This window comes from Mytilus trossulus, chromosome 10 (genome assembly GCF_036588685.1).
Source record: "Mytilus trossulus isolate FHL-02 chromosome 10, PNRI_Mtr1.1.1.hap1, whole genome shotgun sequence".
Classification (NCBI taxonomy): Eukaryota; Metazoa; Mollusca; class Bivalvia; order Mytilida; family Mytilidae; genus Mytilus; species Mytilus trossulus.
Window position 1 is genome coordinate 59,405,977 of NC_086382.1, and position 13,618 is coordinate 59,419,594.

A 13,618-nucleotide genomic window follows, 5' to 3' on the forward strand; every position below is an offset into this window, starting at 1 on the left:
GCAACTATTCTTATACAATTTATTACGTCTGTTTAAGACATTCATAACATATTTTCATCGTGTTATATAATGGGTTGGTCCATTAAAAAAGCACTGTTAATGACATCCCTTTTCTAATGTCCCTGTAATGGAATAATTTCTAGTGGGATGTCACATTCCAACGCAAAGATAATTTTTAAGTTCTTGTTCCTTTAGACAAGGAATTTCAATTATTCAGGTTGAGAATTCCTAATGAAAAAAAATCCAAGAAAACGCTTCGAACGCATGAAATCCTCCGTAAAAAATACATATATCATAAAGGTCAACCTAAATCATTATGGTGTTTGTAAAACTGTCGAATAAACTCATCATGCATACAAAGATTCAAATGTGTGTCTACAAAAGACTCATCGGCAACGTTCAAATAAAAAAAAGATAGGAGGCCAAATTAAATAAGACTTGAAGATCATAGAGGATACAGAATTCGGAAATGTTTTGAAAAAAACCTGATAAGGTAATAAATCTTTATTTTTATTTGCAAAAAATTTCTTACCATGTGTGTGACTTTGTAAGAATTAAGTCCCAGTAATTAAGATATTTCAATCCTATATTAGTGATTTTTCATAGATAAATAAAATCTTATACATAAGAAAGTAATGAATGAGGTTATTAAATTTTATGTTTTCTTTTTTGTGCTTTTTTCTTACATATTTGTTTTTATAGTGATTTAGATTATAACGCACTGTTTGTTTTGCTCATGTATCGTTGTCAATATAATGGAATTTGATTCGACTGTCATACATGTCTGAGGTTTTGTAGACGAAACGCGCGTCTGGCCTATATACAAAATTTAGTCTAGTATCTATGATGAGTTTATTTAGCTAGCTATAAAATCAGGTTCAATCAACCATTTGCTTCAGGAATATGACATTTGTTATCCATTCGTTTGATATGTTTGAGCTTTTGATTTTGCCATTTGCTTAGGGACTTTTCTTTTTGAATCTTCCTCGGCGTTTAGTATTTTTGTGATTTTACTTTTTCAAAGTTAATCTATGATAAGGTTCATATTAATGATAATTCACATCAACATCGAAAGTATTAATTCTTTCATTGATGCATTGGCCTCTTGGTCAACAGTATAATGACATGAACGATACCAGACTTTTAATTTGTACATCTGTATTATTGTTGTCTCCTTTTCGACAAACGCATCAACTCTGTTGTTGTAGTACTTCTTCTTCTCATACCATACAACCGTGTTCAGGTCAACCTTATTTTATATTGAAGCTGGCTCATGATATTTGGGATGAACGTGTTTCTAAAAACCTGTTCATGTCCGGAATATAGTGATTCGGATCCCCATATCTAAACCAAATAGTACATTATATTCTGTCTCAATTTCTGTTACGAAACCTTTTTTTTTTTTAGTTTTTACAGACAAAATCTAGATAAGAATGAATGAGATGTTGTATGAATGCCAATGAGACAACTATCAACTAAAGTTCAAATAAGTGGATGTAAGAAATTAACCAAGAGAAACTTTATAGTCTTAATTGACAAGAACCTTCATAGTACATAAACGATTTTTGTGCTGGGTTCACTCCTTGTCAACTTAATCAAAGCGACAGAAGTTTGCTGATGTTCAACTCTCGTAAATCGATAAGTAAAGAAAAAATCTATGTAACAATTAAAGACTGAGAATTGCACTTGAACCTGTAAAATCACAGATCAGATACCTACATTATACTGATATTAAAATTTAAAGACTACAAAAACAGTCGATAGTGAGTTGAAACACCAGCATGTCATAAAGGTCAATCGATTCGTGAATTTAACAGTAAAACTTATATAGTGTTGACATACGTCGTGTTTTCGAAATAATGTTATTGCTTGGGCCGTTTCTGTGTGTGTTGCGTTTCGGTGTTGTGTCGTTGTTCTCCTCTTATATTTAATGCGTTTCCCTCGGTTTTAGTTTGTCACCCCGATTTTGTTTTTTGTCCAAGGATTTATGAGTTTTGAACAGCGGTATACTACTGTTGCCTTTATTTATTGGAGTTTTTTTAGTGTAAGGAGCACGCCTCTGTTAATGTTAGTCTGTGGACATGCATGAGCGTAACTATAAACTGAGATATAGAAACATATTGCAATGACACAGAACGTATGTTTCTGTTGTAAATGTGTAGTTGGCAGTTAGAAAGTTGCAATCAACATGTTTGTCATAAATTCTTTTTAGAAGTCGTTCATCTGCGTAAATATCGAGTAAATAAACAATATATGACTCAGACCCGCAGTTTGCAAGATGCATTTGTCTTAATTCTGATAATTCTTGAGAAAGTTCTCTTTGAAATATCCTTCGTATCAATACAAAAACATTATCTGCTGATAGATCATCTGTTGAAATATCATTCCACCAAACTCAACAAATATCATTTAAAGCAGTGAACATTTTATCAATGATCTAAGAATCAATGTAAAACTGATTGTAACATCCACTAATTTTTTTCAAAAACTTTAAGAAAATACTGTAGTTAGGTTTTTATCAATAACTCTTTAAGATACTTTTGTCGAAAACGGGAATAATGTGGCAGCTGAATATTACGAATTCCTTTGAGTCGGTGAGTTTATATTAAAAACTAGTTATCTTTAAGATAAAATTATTATAATTTATTACTTATAGGTTATAAAAGAGGGACGAAAGATACCAAAGGGACAGTCAAACTCATAAATCTAAAACAAACTGACAACGCCAAGGCTAAAAATGAAAAAGAAAAACAGAAAAACAATAGTACACACGACACAACATAAAAGAGGGGCGAAAGATACCAGAGGCACGGTAAAACTCATAGATTGAAAATAAACTGACAATGCCATGGCTAAAACAAAAAGACAAACAGACAAATAATAATAAAGAAGACCCAACAAAAAGAAAACTAAAGACTAAGCATCACGAACCCTACAAAAAACTAGGGGTGATCTCAGATGCTCCGGAAGGGTAAGCAATATAAGATACAGTATAAGATTACGTGGGTCCTCGGTGCTTTTCAACTTCATTCTTCAGACGACCTTTTACTTAATTTTTTCGTGTGTCATTGTCGGCGTCAGACGTTTGAAATAACAATTCTGGTATATTTTATGTTTTTTTTTATAAATTGCATATTTTACAAAGACCATTTTTAGGAATTCCAGTGGGTCTACTTTCTCCTCTTCCAATTATTGGTACTCGTTCGAAATGTCCTTGTTGGTTTTCAATTATTCTTGAAATGTTCACTGCTTCTGTATAAAACACTTCAACACGAAGTCCATTGCTTAAATAAACTATAACTTCATAAAAATCTTCTTTTGTTTCACTGAGGTATATGAACGGATTATGTCTTATATCAAGTTTAAGAAGTCGTCTTTCACAAAATTGATCAGTTGGAGACCTTTTGGGAGTTAATACGACGGTCACATAATGAACCCGATAATGACAAAAAAAATCTGCAAAATATAAATTAAAGTTTGGTGTAAATAATGTAATGGCATCAATATGTAATCTTACTGGTCCATATAATGATTCAGGCAAAGGCTTCATAGTTTGAAAATCTACAGCAGTACTAAAAAATAATCCATCTATATGTCCGTTTATAACAGAACACGGATCTCCATTATGGTCCTTTGTATACGGCTTCATTATCCCAGAATGATATTCTCTTACGGATGCAAAGTACATTTCCGATTTATTTCTATACAGATAGTCAATAGTATGGAATTTCCCTGGTAAAGTTTTGATGAAACTTAACGTCCTGTTGTGAAGAGCTTGGTATTCTTGTTTCGTAAAATCTAGAAAGAAAACATTGAATCATGGCAATTTATACATTTTTTTTTTACAAAATATATTCAGGTAGTTATCTAAATACGGGCGGCTAGTTACTAAGAAACACCGAGAAAGCATATATTTATTATCAATCAAGACTATATATACTAATATAAGAAAAAAATAAGTTACTCTTCAACAATTACAATGTTGGTGTCGTCCTTTCTCGTATCTATAGGGTAAAAGTATTACTAGTATTACATTCAATCGGGTTTATGTTGGTCTTTTTTGTACCCAAGGTGAAAGATGTCAATTTTGGAGCGCCATGATTAGATATAAGGGTAGAGTATAATTTGTTTTATGAATCTATGAATACCTACAGTGTGTATATCTACAATGTAAATTTTGAAACTCATTGAAATATGTTCTTGAGAATTATTCGAAAAGACCATAAAATATTCATAAACTTGATGTGAAATGATTGTAGAATGGTTACCATAAGTGAGCTCCGTTCTAAGATTGGCATGATTCTATTTGACTTCAATTTCTCAAACAGAATATACAGTTATAATAACGCACATAGCTTTTTTGTCCAGGTTTTTATTATAAAAATTTAGAAAATGTTAAGGGAGAATCAATAATACCGTTTGTCTTTGATGTAAATGACTTATCACAGCTATTTCTGAAACCAATCCTTTTTATAATTAAACATGGCAAAAATAATATAAAGATTTAAAGGATGTGTGTCATTTATAGTAACTGGTACAACTGAAAAATATAAACTTACACGATTTAAATCTTAACTTTTCACTGTTTACTTCATTCGCAATAATTCGAACCACATCACTTTCATATAAAACAGAGCCAATTATAGCTTTTATTTCACAATTCCTAGCTGCATGGAGTTCGAATGGTAGTCTGAATTTCAGTCGCTTGCCAGTATGTATAAAGAAACATATCTTTTCGCCATGCTGTTTAAAAATCAAAATCCACGTTTTATCTGACTGGTATTTCTGATTACTGTTGAAAGTATACCTAGAATTTGGCTTATGATGTACACTAATTTGGAGATTATCCTACAACAAGAAAAATTCCATGTTTTAGTTTAAGGACTATAATCACTGAAAGAATGAAAGAATGAAAATTGCAAAAATATGAAAAACAAGAAAATGTTTGTTCTTTCAAAAACTAGAACACTTACATATATATGTTTAGCTTATTTCGGCATACCATGATCATATGGTTTTTGTAAACTCAAAGAATTATATTATCAAACCTTTTGGTAAAAAAAAATATTTTCATTTAAAGTGTTTCTGCACTGAAGTTCAAAAAGTTGTCGGAGGAAGATGTTATTTTTTTCTCCTCAAAAAAACATTGCTTACATTTTTGGCAATATAAAACCAAATCGATTGACGAAAAAATTGCATTAATTTTCATATGTTTTTTTCTGTATTATTCTTATAATAAGAATATGATCCTATCAATAGACGCTCGTTGTATAAATGCTGGTAAAACCGATATATCGTATTATAACAAACATATGTTACTTCAAATAATTAAATGTCATATTTAGTTTCAAGAGAATTGCGGCTAGTTAAAAAAAATCGACACTTTTAATGTAGTTAGTCAATACAAAGATTGGAAAACTTAATGTCTTTGATTCGTGCATCATTTATCGCTTTTTATTTATTGTTGGTTTGATCTGAATAGCTTTCCTTTCATTAAACTGCATTTCATTGCAATTGTTAAAAAGATAATAATGTTAGATAGTTTTTACCGTCCAGTGGAAAATAATGCATGCATATTTTAAGGTTAAATAAATATACTAGTATATGAAACCTACTTTGTACTAGAAGGACACGCAGTGCTACATTTTAATGTGGGTTTTTTTCACAAGATAACTGTCCATAAAAATATTTATGTCGTCCTAAATAGACTTATCTCAAACCAAACAGTTTTGGTTCTTCCTCTTCTGTGTATTCTGAATACCTATGAAATAGGCAGAAAATGCTAATTTTTAGACTTGTTTTATCCTGCTCGTGATCGAAAAAAAGGACATGTCGAATTCGATGCCATAATACCACCGAGGAGGTTACTACTTTACTTCTTTCTGCGCTAGATAAATATGTGATATATTCACTATAGAGGCTAATTGAAAAGTAGAAACAAATGTTAAATTTCCTATAACCAAATTTGAAAATCACTTCTAATTAAGGAATGTATCTCCCTAATTCAAAGCTCTAATTTCTAACCTAGCTGTGGCTTTACTTATTGTCTTATACGCTTATCATTTTTTCTATTAGTTTTGGATTTATTAATATTTTGGCCTCGAACATCAGTGAAGATACATTTTTTTGACTAAATGCACATACGTTGATGATGTTACCTTTGAAGCGCAGTCTACTGGAAGTAATACACATTCTTGTGCAGACAACCTCATGTTGAGGTTTAGATTTGATGCTGAGTGACCTTTCATTACTGAAAATAAAGCTGTTATTTAGACAATTGAATTCAAACCGTTTTGATAACTGATATGTTGATAAACTAATGTTTTGTCTACTACCAAATGTTTCAAAACATATTGTATATAGTTATCAAAGGTATCAGGATTATAATTTAATACGCCTGACGCGCATTTCGTCTACACAAGACTCATCAGTGACGCTCAGATCAAAATAGTTATAAGGCCAAACAAGTAACAAGTTGAAAAGCATTAAGGACCAAAAATTCAAAAAAAGTTGTGCAAAATACGGCTAAGGTAATCTATATCTGGGATAAGAAAATCCTTAGGTTTTCGAAAAATTTAAAGTTTTGTCGATAGGAAATTTATGAATACGATATAATTGATACTCATGTCAACACAGAAGTGCTGACTACTACTTATCTACTTCACCTTGAGTAATTGTCATTGAATCAAACTAATGGGCACTTTTAAGATTCTTTTAGTTAAACCGAATAGTTAAAAGTTTGTATGTGGATTATGCAACACTTATCTTGCAGTTGTTGTTTTTTTCCCACTTGTTGAGTGATAGTGTTTGTCGTTGTAAGTTTCTGTGGATTTTTTCTTTTTTATTTGGTCTTTGAGTTTGGTATTGTTGTTATATGTTTTACTCATTATGAGAGTATTGTATTTTTTAATGTGTGGTTTCAACATCATATTCCTTAAAAAGAAGAACCATTTTCTTTTCAAGTTGATGTGATAAAGGCAAAAACAAAACCAACAACATTAAGAATTAAATAAAAATTAAATAATCAATATTGATTTATTACCTTGAAAAACTTTTCTTCCATACGATTGACATTCATAAAACTCTCTATCTGATGCCATCTTTTTTCGCAAACCATAAATTTCTAGACAATAACTGCAACCAGAACCAGACAAAAAGTTCATTGGCAACTCATGTTCCTTTGTTGATATATCAGCAGTTAGTGATATGCCGTAGTGTGGTGCATGTTCATATACAAGGAACAACATTAAGATATCTACATCTTGGTTTGGAATAATAACTTTGAAGCATATTTGTCCGCAAACGCTATCAATCTGTCCACAAAAAAATACTTCCAATGTGGACATCTTAAGCACATGAACCGTGGATTGTCTCTCTGCAACCTAGATATGTCTATTTACGTCAGTCATAGCTGCTTAAATTCGATAACTATACAATTGTCTTCTTTTTTTTTATCGTTAACAACAAAGCTATAATTTAAAGGTAAACATTCACAATTAACTTCCTGGTCAGAAACAAGGACCAACAAAGCTATATATATATTTACTTTTTTTCTTCAACTTTATCCCTACTAAGTTGAAAATAAAGCTATTCGAATTCATATTCCACTTGATGCCCTATCAAAATATAAGTTAAGTCCCAGGTTATTTATGGTGACTAGACGGTTGGCCTTGTAAATTAAGACACTCATTTATAATTTGAAATTTGTCACGTGAATATGATTACACAAAAAATATCCTAATTGACCGCTGATATCACTTTGGCTGGTTATAGAAAAAAATATTAATCAATGGAGGGAAACATCAAAGATATCAAGTAAAAATTATATTAACAGTTTTGATAATAAAAACAAGATAAATTAGTATGCATGTTCATTCATTCTAAAAGTGCAAAACAGAAATCAAAAGACTTTAATTTAAATGAGAGAGAAAAATTGAAATACAAACCAAGCGGCTTCTTGACACTCTGATCAAGTAAACACTATCTCGTGTCCGTCCATTGGTCACACAAAGGTATACATGTTGGTTGTTTAGTAGATCATAGATTTCAGGAAATCTTGTTTACTGATTTAACAAATAAACGACGTAGAAATGTTTAGTCAATCCGGAGTTCATGTTTGATAAATTCTTACTTAGTCTTGATGAGATGTAACACTGTAAATGCAAAGGAAAATTCAGCTGTGCTGAGTGCATATGTACATATATGTACTGTCACATACATTTAAAAACGTACACAACCAAAACGAAGGTATTGTTTTGTTTACATTTAACAGTTACATTAACTGTATGTTTTTAAAGAATCCGTTATTTTGATTGGATAACAACGCTTGAAATAAATGATAAATTCGATTTTTCATGATCATATCGAATGTTTTTCTTAGTTATTTCATGAGGTTGTAAAAGCGTTGATCGTGCGGACATCTTTAAATAAAGCGCTTCTGCATTTCATACAAAATGAACTTCGGTCAACGCTTTTACACCCCAATGAATTTACAATAAGAAGCATCCAATTTTTTAAATTGCAGCCAATTATAATATGTAATATATATGATTTTTTCTATTTTATATAGTTTTTATATAAAAAGTAAAATCACAATAATAATGAACTCAGAGGAGAATCCAATCGGAAAATCCATAATCACATGGCAAAATCTAATGACAAAACACATAAAAAACGAATTGATAAGAACTGTCATATTCCTGACTTGGTACAGGTATTTTCAAATGTAGAAAATGGCGGATTAAACCTGGTTTTAAAGCGCTAAACCTCTCACTTTGATGACAGTCTCATCCAATTCCGTTATATTTACAATGATGCATGAACTTAACAGACACCACATCTTCCTATATCTATAAAATAAATAAAATAGTCAAAATATGGGTACAGCAGTCATCATCGTGTAACAATTTTAAAAGGAACAATTTAACAGAACACAAAAAACATCTTACTACGAACGCATTCATTGATTCGCGTGTCTGGCGTCAGAAAATGTGAAACGTCACATAAATTTGTCGTTCAATGTATATACAATCAATTTACAAATTTCACATGGGCAATGGTAGCATACAGGGTTCAAAAATCAAAAGTATGTAAGAATTAATTTCAGAAATAGACCGAGATTTAAAATAGTCCAAAAGTTAGATAGAATTTATAATCATCCAAAAATAGTTCATTCCACTACGCGATTGAATACTTTTGAAGTTTGTGGTTTAACGTATTTTCTAATTCATAATAAAAATATATCATGACATATAATAGAACTATATCATACTGACAAAGACACGTTATAAGAACCAAAGAAACACAAAAAGTTGCATATACAAAATATACCAGCAAAAAATTGAAGATAATACAAACACATCGAAAGATTGTAGGTCCATGACTGTGTATATGTATATAACATATTTAGTTTGCTTTTAATTTACTGATTACAATATCAAAAGTTATACCAATAAAAATAATATTCAATGATTTTATTACAGTGTTGCATTGGTAATCTTTTAGAAAAAGTTTATTTAAAGGAGCGATAAGTCTACCAGGATCATGTTGTTTTGACTATCATTTTTATTTTGTACGTTTCTCTTTGATGAAAGTACTGGCGTATGTTTGTGTTATATTTCTGTCACGTAGTGTGACGTATGCGGGAGATTTTGCATGTCATTAAACCAGAATCAATCGAACATGTTTTTAATTTTGTTCTTTAATTGTCCAGTACCATGTCAGAGGGGGGGACCGGGGGATACCCTTCTCCCTTCTCCCACCCCTCTTCTCCTTTCTCCTACCCCTCTTCTCCTTTCTCTCACCCCTCTTCTCCTTTTTTTTGAATTTACCGGAAAAAAGAGAGATATTTAATTTTTTCATATTTTATTTTTTCTCCAACTTTTTCTCCTTTATCCCAGACTTCTTCTCCTTTCTCCTATCCCCTTTCTCCCTGTCTCCCTTACCCCTGTCCTCCCCCTCATGTCAGGTATATGGCAGTAGTTCGTTTCTATATGTGTTGGCGTTTGTTTTGTTGCACTTCGGTTTTCCTGTTGTTCCTTTAAATTGTTTTCCTATTATATTTTCCCTCGGTTTTTGTGTGTAGGTTTTTTTTACTTAATTGATATATGTCTTTTGAACACTGTTATGCTACTATTGCCTTTATTATACAAAAAAATCTAATTCACTGAAAAAAAATAGAAAAAAAATTATTGATTTCAAAAAGTAAAATTTGAAACTGATAGATCTTGACAATCTACAATATTCGTAACCATTGAAACTCGAACCTTCAACAATTCTTTGATTACTATTCATAATATAATGATGTATCAATAGGATTGTATGAACGGATTTTTTGTTCTCAAGAGTCAATTGTTATGTTCAATCGACATCATAATTATGTTGAAGTTGTCGTAACCTTTTTATGGATAATTTTAATTGTCTGCTAGGCACAAATTAAAACAAGACATTCCACTAAAGTTAAGATATTTATATGAGACATATTGTAGTAAACATCTAAAGGTGTATTAGGTCTTTGTCCTTTTAAAATATGTCAGATTGCATGAACTGAATTAAAGCACTTAATAAACGTTGACACATTTCACTCAAATATGTAAAAACTGTAATATGACAGACTTATGTCATATTAAACCTCACTCACGCTTTTGAATGATTTGTAAGACTAAGTTTGTTTTAGAATTTTAGGGGCAAAAACGTTTCCTTGTTATAAAATTACTTTTTTTAATATTCATGTAAAAGTGTTGAGTTAGATTTCCAAAATGAATTGTTATTTTCAGTATTTTAAAAACATGACAAAAGCTAAATGAATTCAACGAACAACTGTCGAAAACTCTTGTCACATTAAGCATGTTAAGGGAGGTGAAAAATACCAAATGGACATTAAATCTCAATCAAATAAAAACTAAACTGACCATGATATGACAAAACAAAAAGCGAAACAGATCAAGAGACAAACAACAGTATACAAAACACAACATAGAAAGTCAAAGACTGAGTAAGACGAAACCCAAAAAAAACAGGGAGGATTTCATTTACTTCCGATTGAACAGATCTTCCTGTCTTGCGTGCAAATATGTATGTAAGAATTTATTTCAATAAATTAGATTATGGAAGGAATATATTACTGATATTGTTTACTAAAGATTTTTTTTTTTAATTGAATCTAAGGCATTTCCAGCGCCTTGACATTGAACTTGAAAATCACGAGACGGCAACTTTGAAATAAACGAGTCCATTGTAATACTTAAACTGGATATCAATTAAAACAAACAAATTTTACTCAAAAATTGTTACTTAAAGGATTTTAAGTAATTCTTAAAGCGATGTAATAAAATGTATCCCAAATGGTTTATGTGGATTTGTTGTTAGTCTTTTTTTTTCTCGAATTTAAATCTCTATCTTATCTGGTGAAATCGTGTTTCTGCTTCTGAATAGTTTATCTTGTCATGAAATTATTTTTTTTTGCTTCGTCTTATCAGTTTGACTATCCGCTTCTCCTCTCTCCCATTTTCAACCACGGCTACATGTATGTGTACTGAAAAAAAGTGATATCACAAAAATACCAAACTCCAAAGAAAATTCAAAACGGAAAGTCAACAATCAAATAGCAAATTATCAAAGGTACCAGGATTATAATTTAATAAGTAACCCACAAGTTCAAACGCATCAAACGAATGGATAACAAACTGTCATATTCCTGACTTGAAAGGACAGCTGGATTGTTATTTCAGCGATGAGTCCCTTGTTTGATCTAGGACGTGAAATATCCTCATTCAGTTGTTTCCACTCTACCATCGTTTTTGGATAGCCCTCATGTTAGGTTACTAGTACTTGTCTTGAGGTGGCACAATATAAAGATTTTATAACTTGAACTCTCAATTTTTAAAATGCTGTAACTTTCTAAAAAATGCTTGAACAAAAAGTGGTAGTTGTGGATAGCTAACTTATTATATCAGCTCAGTAGTCAGTATTTCGGTACTGACATGATTTAACAAACTTTACTAAAATTTGTCCGTTTATAAATTTATAAATTACATATATTAAGAAACTAAGGTTTCAACTCCCTCAGGCAAAGTTGGCTTTAGATGAATTTGGCTATTTATTTTAGGTATTTTTGACATACAGCTCTTCAACGGTTTCGGTACTTATACATCTTCGGATTTCAAATGTTTGGCTTTGAGCGTTCCTGATGAAGGTAAATCTAGAAAAGCGCTTCGGACGCAAGAAATTAATAACGTGTTGTTTTCAATATTTTACATCACTGGGTCAATACCTCTGCTGGTGGACTATCAGTCCCCGAGGGTATCATCAGCTCAGTAGTCAGTATTTCGGTACTGACATGATTTAACAAACTTTACTAAATTTTGTCCGTTTATAAATTTATAAATTATTAAGAAACTAAGGTTTCAACTCCCTCAGGCAAAGTTGGCTTTAGATGAATTTGGCTATCTATTTTAGGTATTTTTGACATACAGCTCTTCAACGGTTTCGGTACTTACTAGTATACATCTTCGGATTTCAAATGTTTGGCTTTGAGCGTTCCTGATGAAGGTAAATCCAGAAAAGCGCTTCGGACGCAAGAAATTAATAACGTGTTGTTTTCAATATTTTATTACTCTTTCAAATAAATGCAATGTTAGTATGATGCAACAATTATGTAACCAATTATAATGTTAACTGTGTCTAAAATATTTTTCACCAAATTTCCACTTTCAAATGAAATTAGCTTCTGTATAGGTATTCCTAGAGGATTGGTTTTATTATATGTTGTTCCTATGGCCATTATCTACTAAAGGGTGCCTCAGATTTGAGATAGAATGTATAGAACAAATTTTACACCTAATTAAACATTATTTTCTTTTGGTTATGATGTTCACATTAATTAGAGATTTATGAGAGAATGAAATACCATAGGGACAATTTGAGACACTCTTTTGAAGCCCATGGTGTGTTGATTAAGATTTCGTTAAAAAAAATGTATAGTTAAACAGATGAAAGAGCTAATGTCGTTCAAGTGAACTGACCGAGATTTTGCCATTAATTACATAATAATTGATTACACAATGATTGCATAATAAAAATATTGCATTCATTTAAAAGTTCAATCTTTTATCTATCTATATATACCTCTTTTATTATTTTGATTGCATTCATAAGAAAGTTACAGCATTTTAAAGGTAAGTGATTGGAAGTAAAAAAATCTTTGTATTGTGCTACCTTAACTTGATGTTTGTTTCTTGTGAGTATTAGATAATCTTTCAAGACCATAGATAAGGGTTTGTTTGAACTTGTTTGATTATTTAGTTGATAGAAGTGTTTCGGTTTCTGGTGAACATAAATAAAGCGTTAAATTTTAGACTCCAGTTTTATGTTAACACTTACACCAATTTCAGATCTTTTTTTGGAGAATTTGGCTGTTGTTAGTTGTGTTGAGTTTTCATTGAAATAAGTAGGCATGTGTAATGATTCGAAAATAAAGACTTTCTGTATTTTTCCAAGATTTTCTCTTTTAGGATTAAGCCAACAAATGAGGTTCAATATTGTTTAAAAACGTAATACCAAATGCATTCAAAAATTTCTAAAAAGTACAGTATGTTTCCTATTACTTATCTTTGATGAG

General features: G+C 30.9%; 1 protein-coding gene across 6 annotated transcripts; it reads right to left on the reverse strand.

Moving 5' to 3' along the window:
- Nucleotides 1–3,120: 3,120 nt before the first annotated feature.
- On the reverse strand, nucleotides 3,121–8,245 carry LOC134688283 (phytanoyl-CoA hydroxylase-interacting protein-like). Of its 6 annotated transcripts, none has more exons than XM_063548837.1 (5): nucleotides 7,947–8,245; nucleotides 7,043–7,134; nucleotides 6,159–6,250; nucleotides 4,560–4,848; nucleotides 3,121–3,798 (listed from the first exon to the last, which is right to left on the reverse strand). In XM_063548837.1, exons 2-5 carry the CDS (start codon nucleotides 7,098–7,100, stop codon nucleotides 3,122–3,124), a joined length of 1,116 nt encoding a protein of 371 aa, XP_063404907.1. In that variant the 5' UTR covers nucleotides 7,101–7,134; nucleotides 7,947–8,245; the 3' UTR covers nucleotide 3,121. The 6 variants fall into 6 exon arrangements, with proteins under 6 accessions (XP_063404907.1, XP_063404906.1, XP_063404905.1 ...); XM_063548836.1 differs by having other exon boundaries at nucleotides 7,043–7,382; XM_063548835.1 differs by having other exon boundaries at nucleotides 7,043–7,469.
- Nucleotides 8,246–13,618: the final 5,373 nt, after the last annotated feature.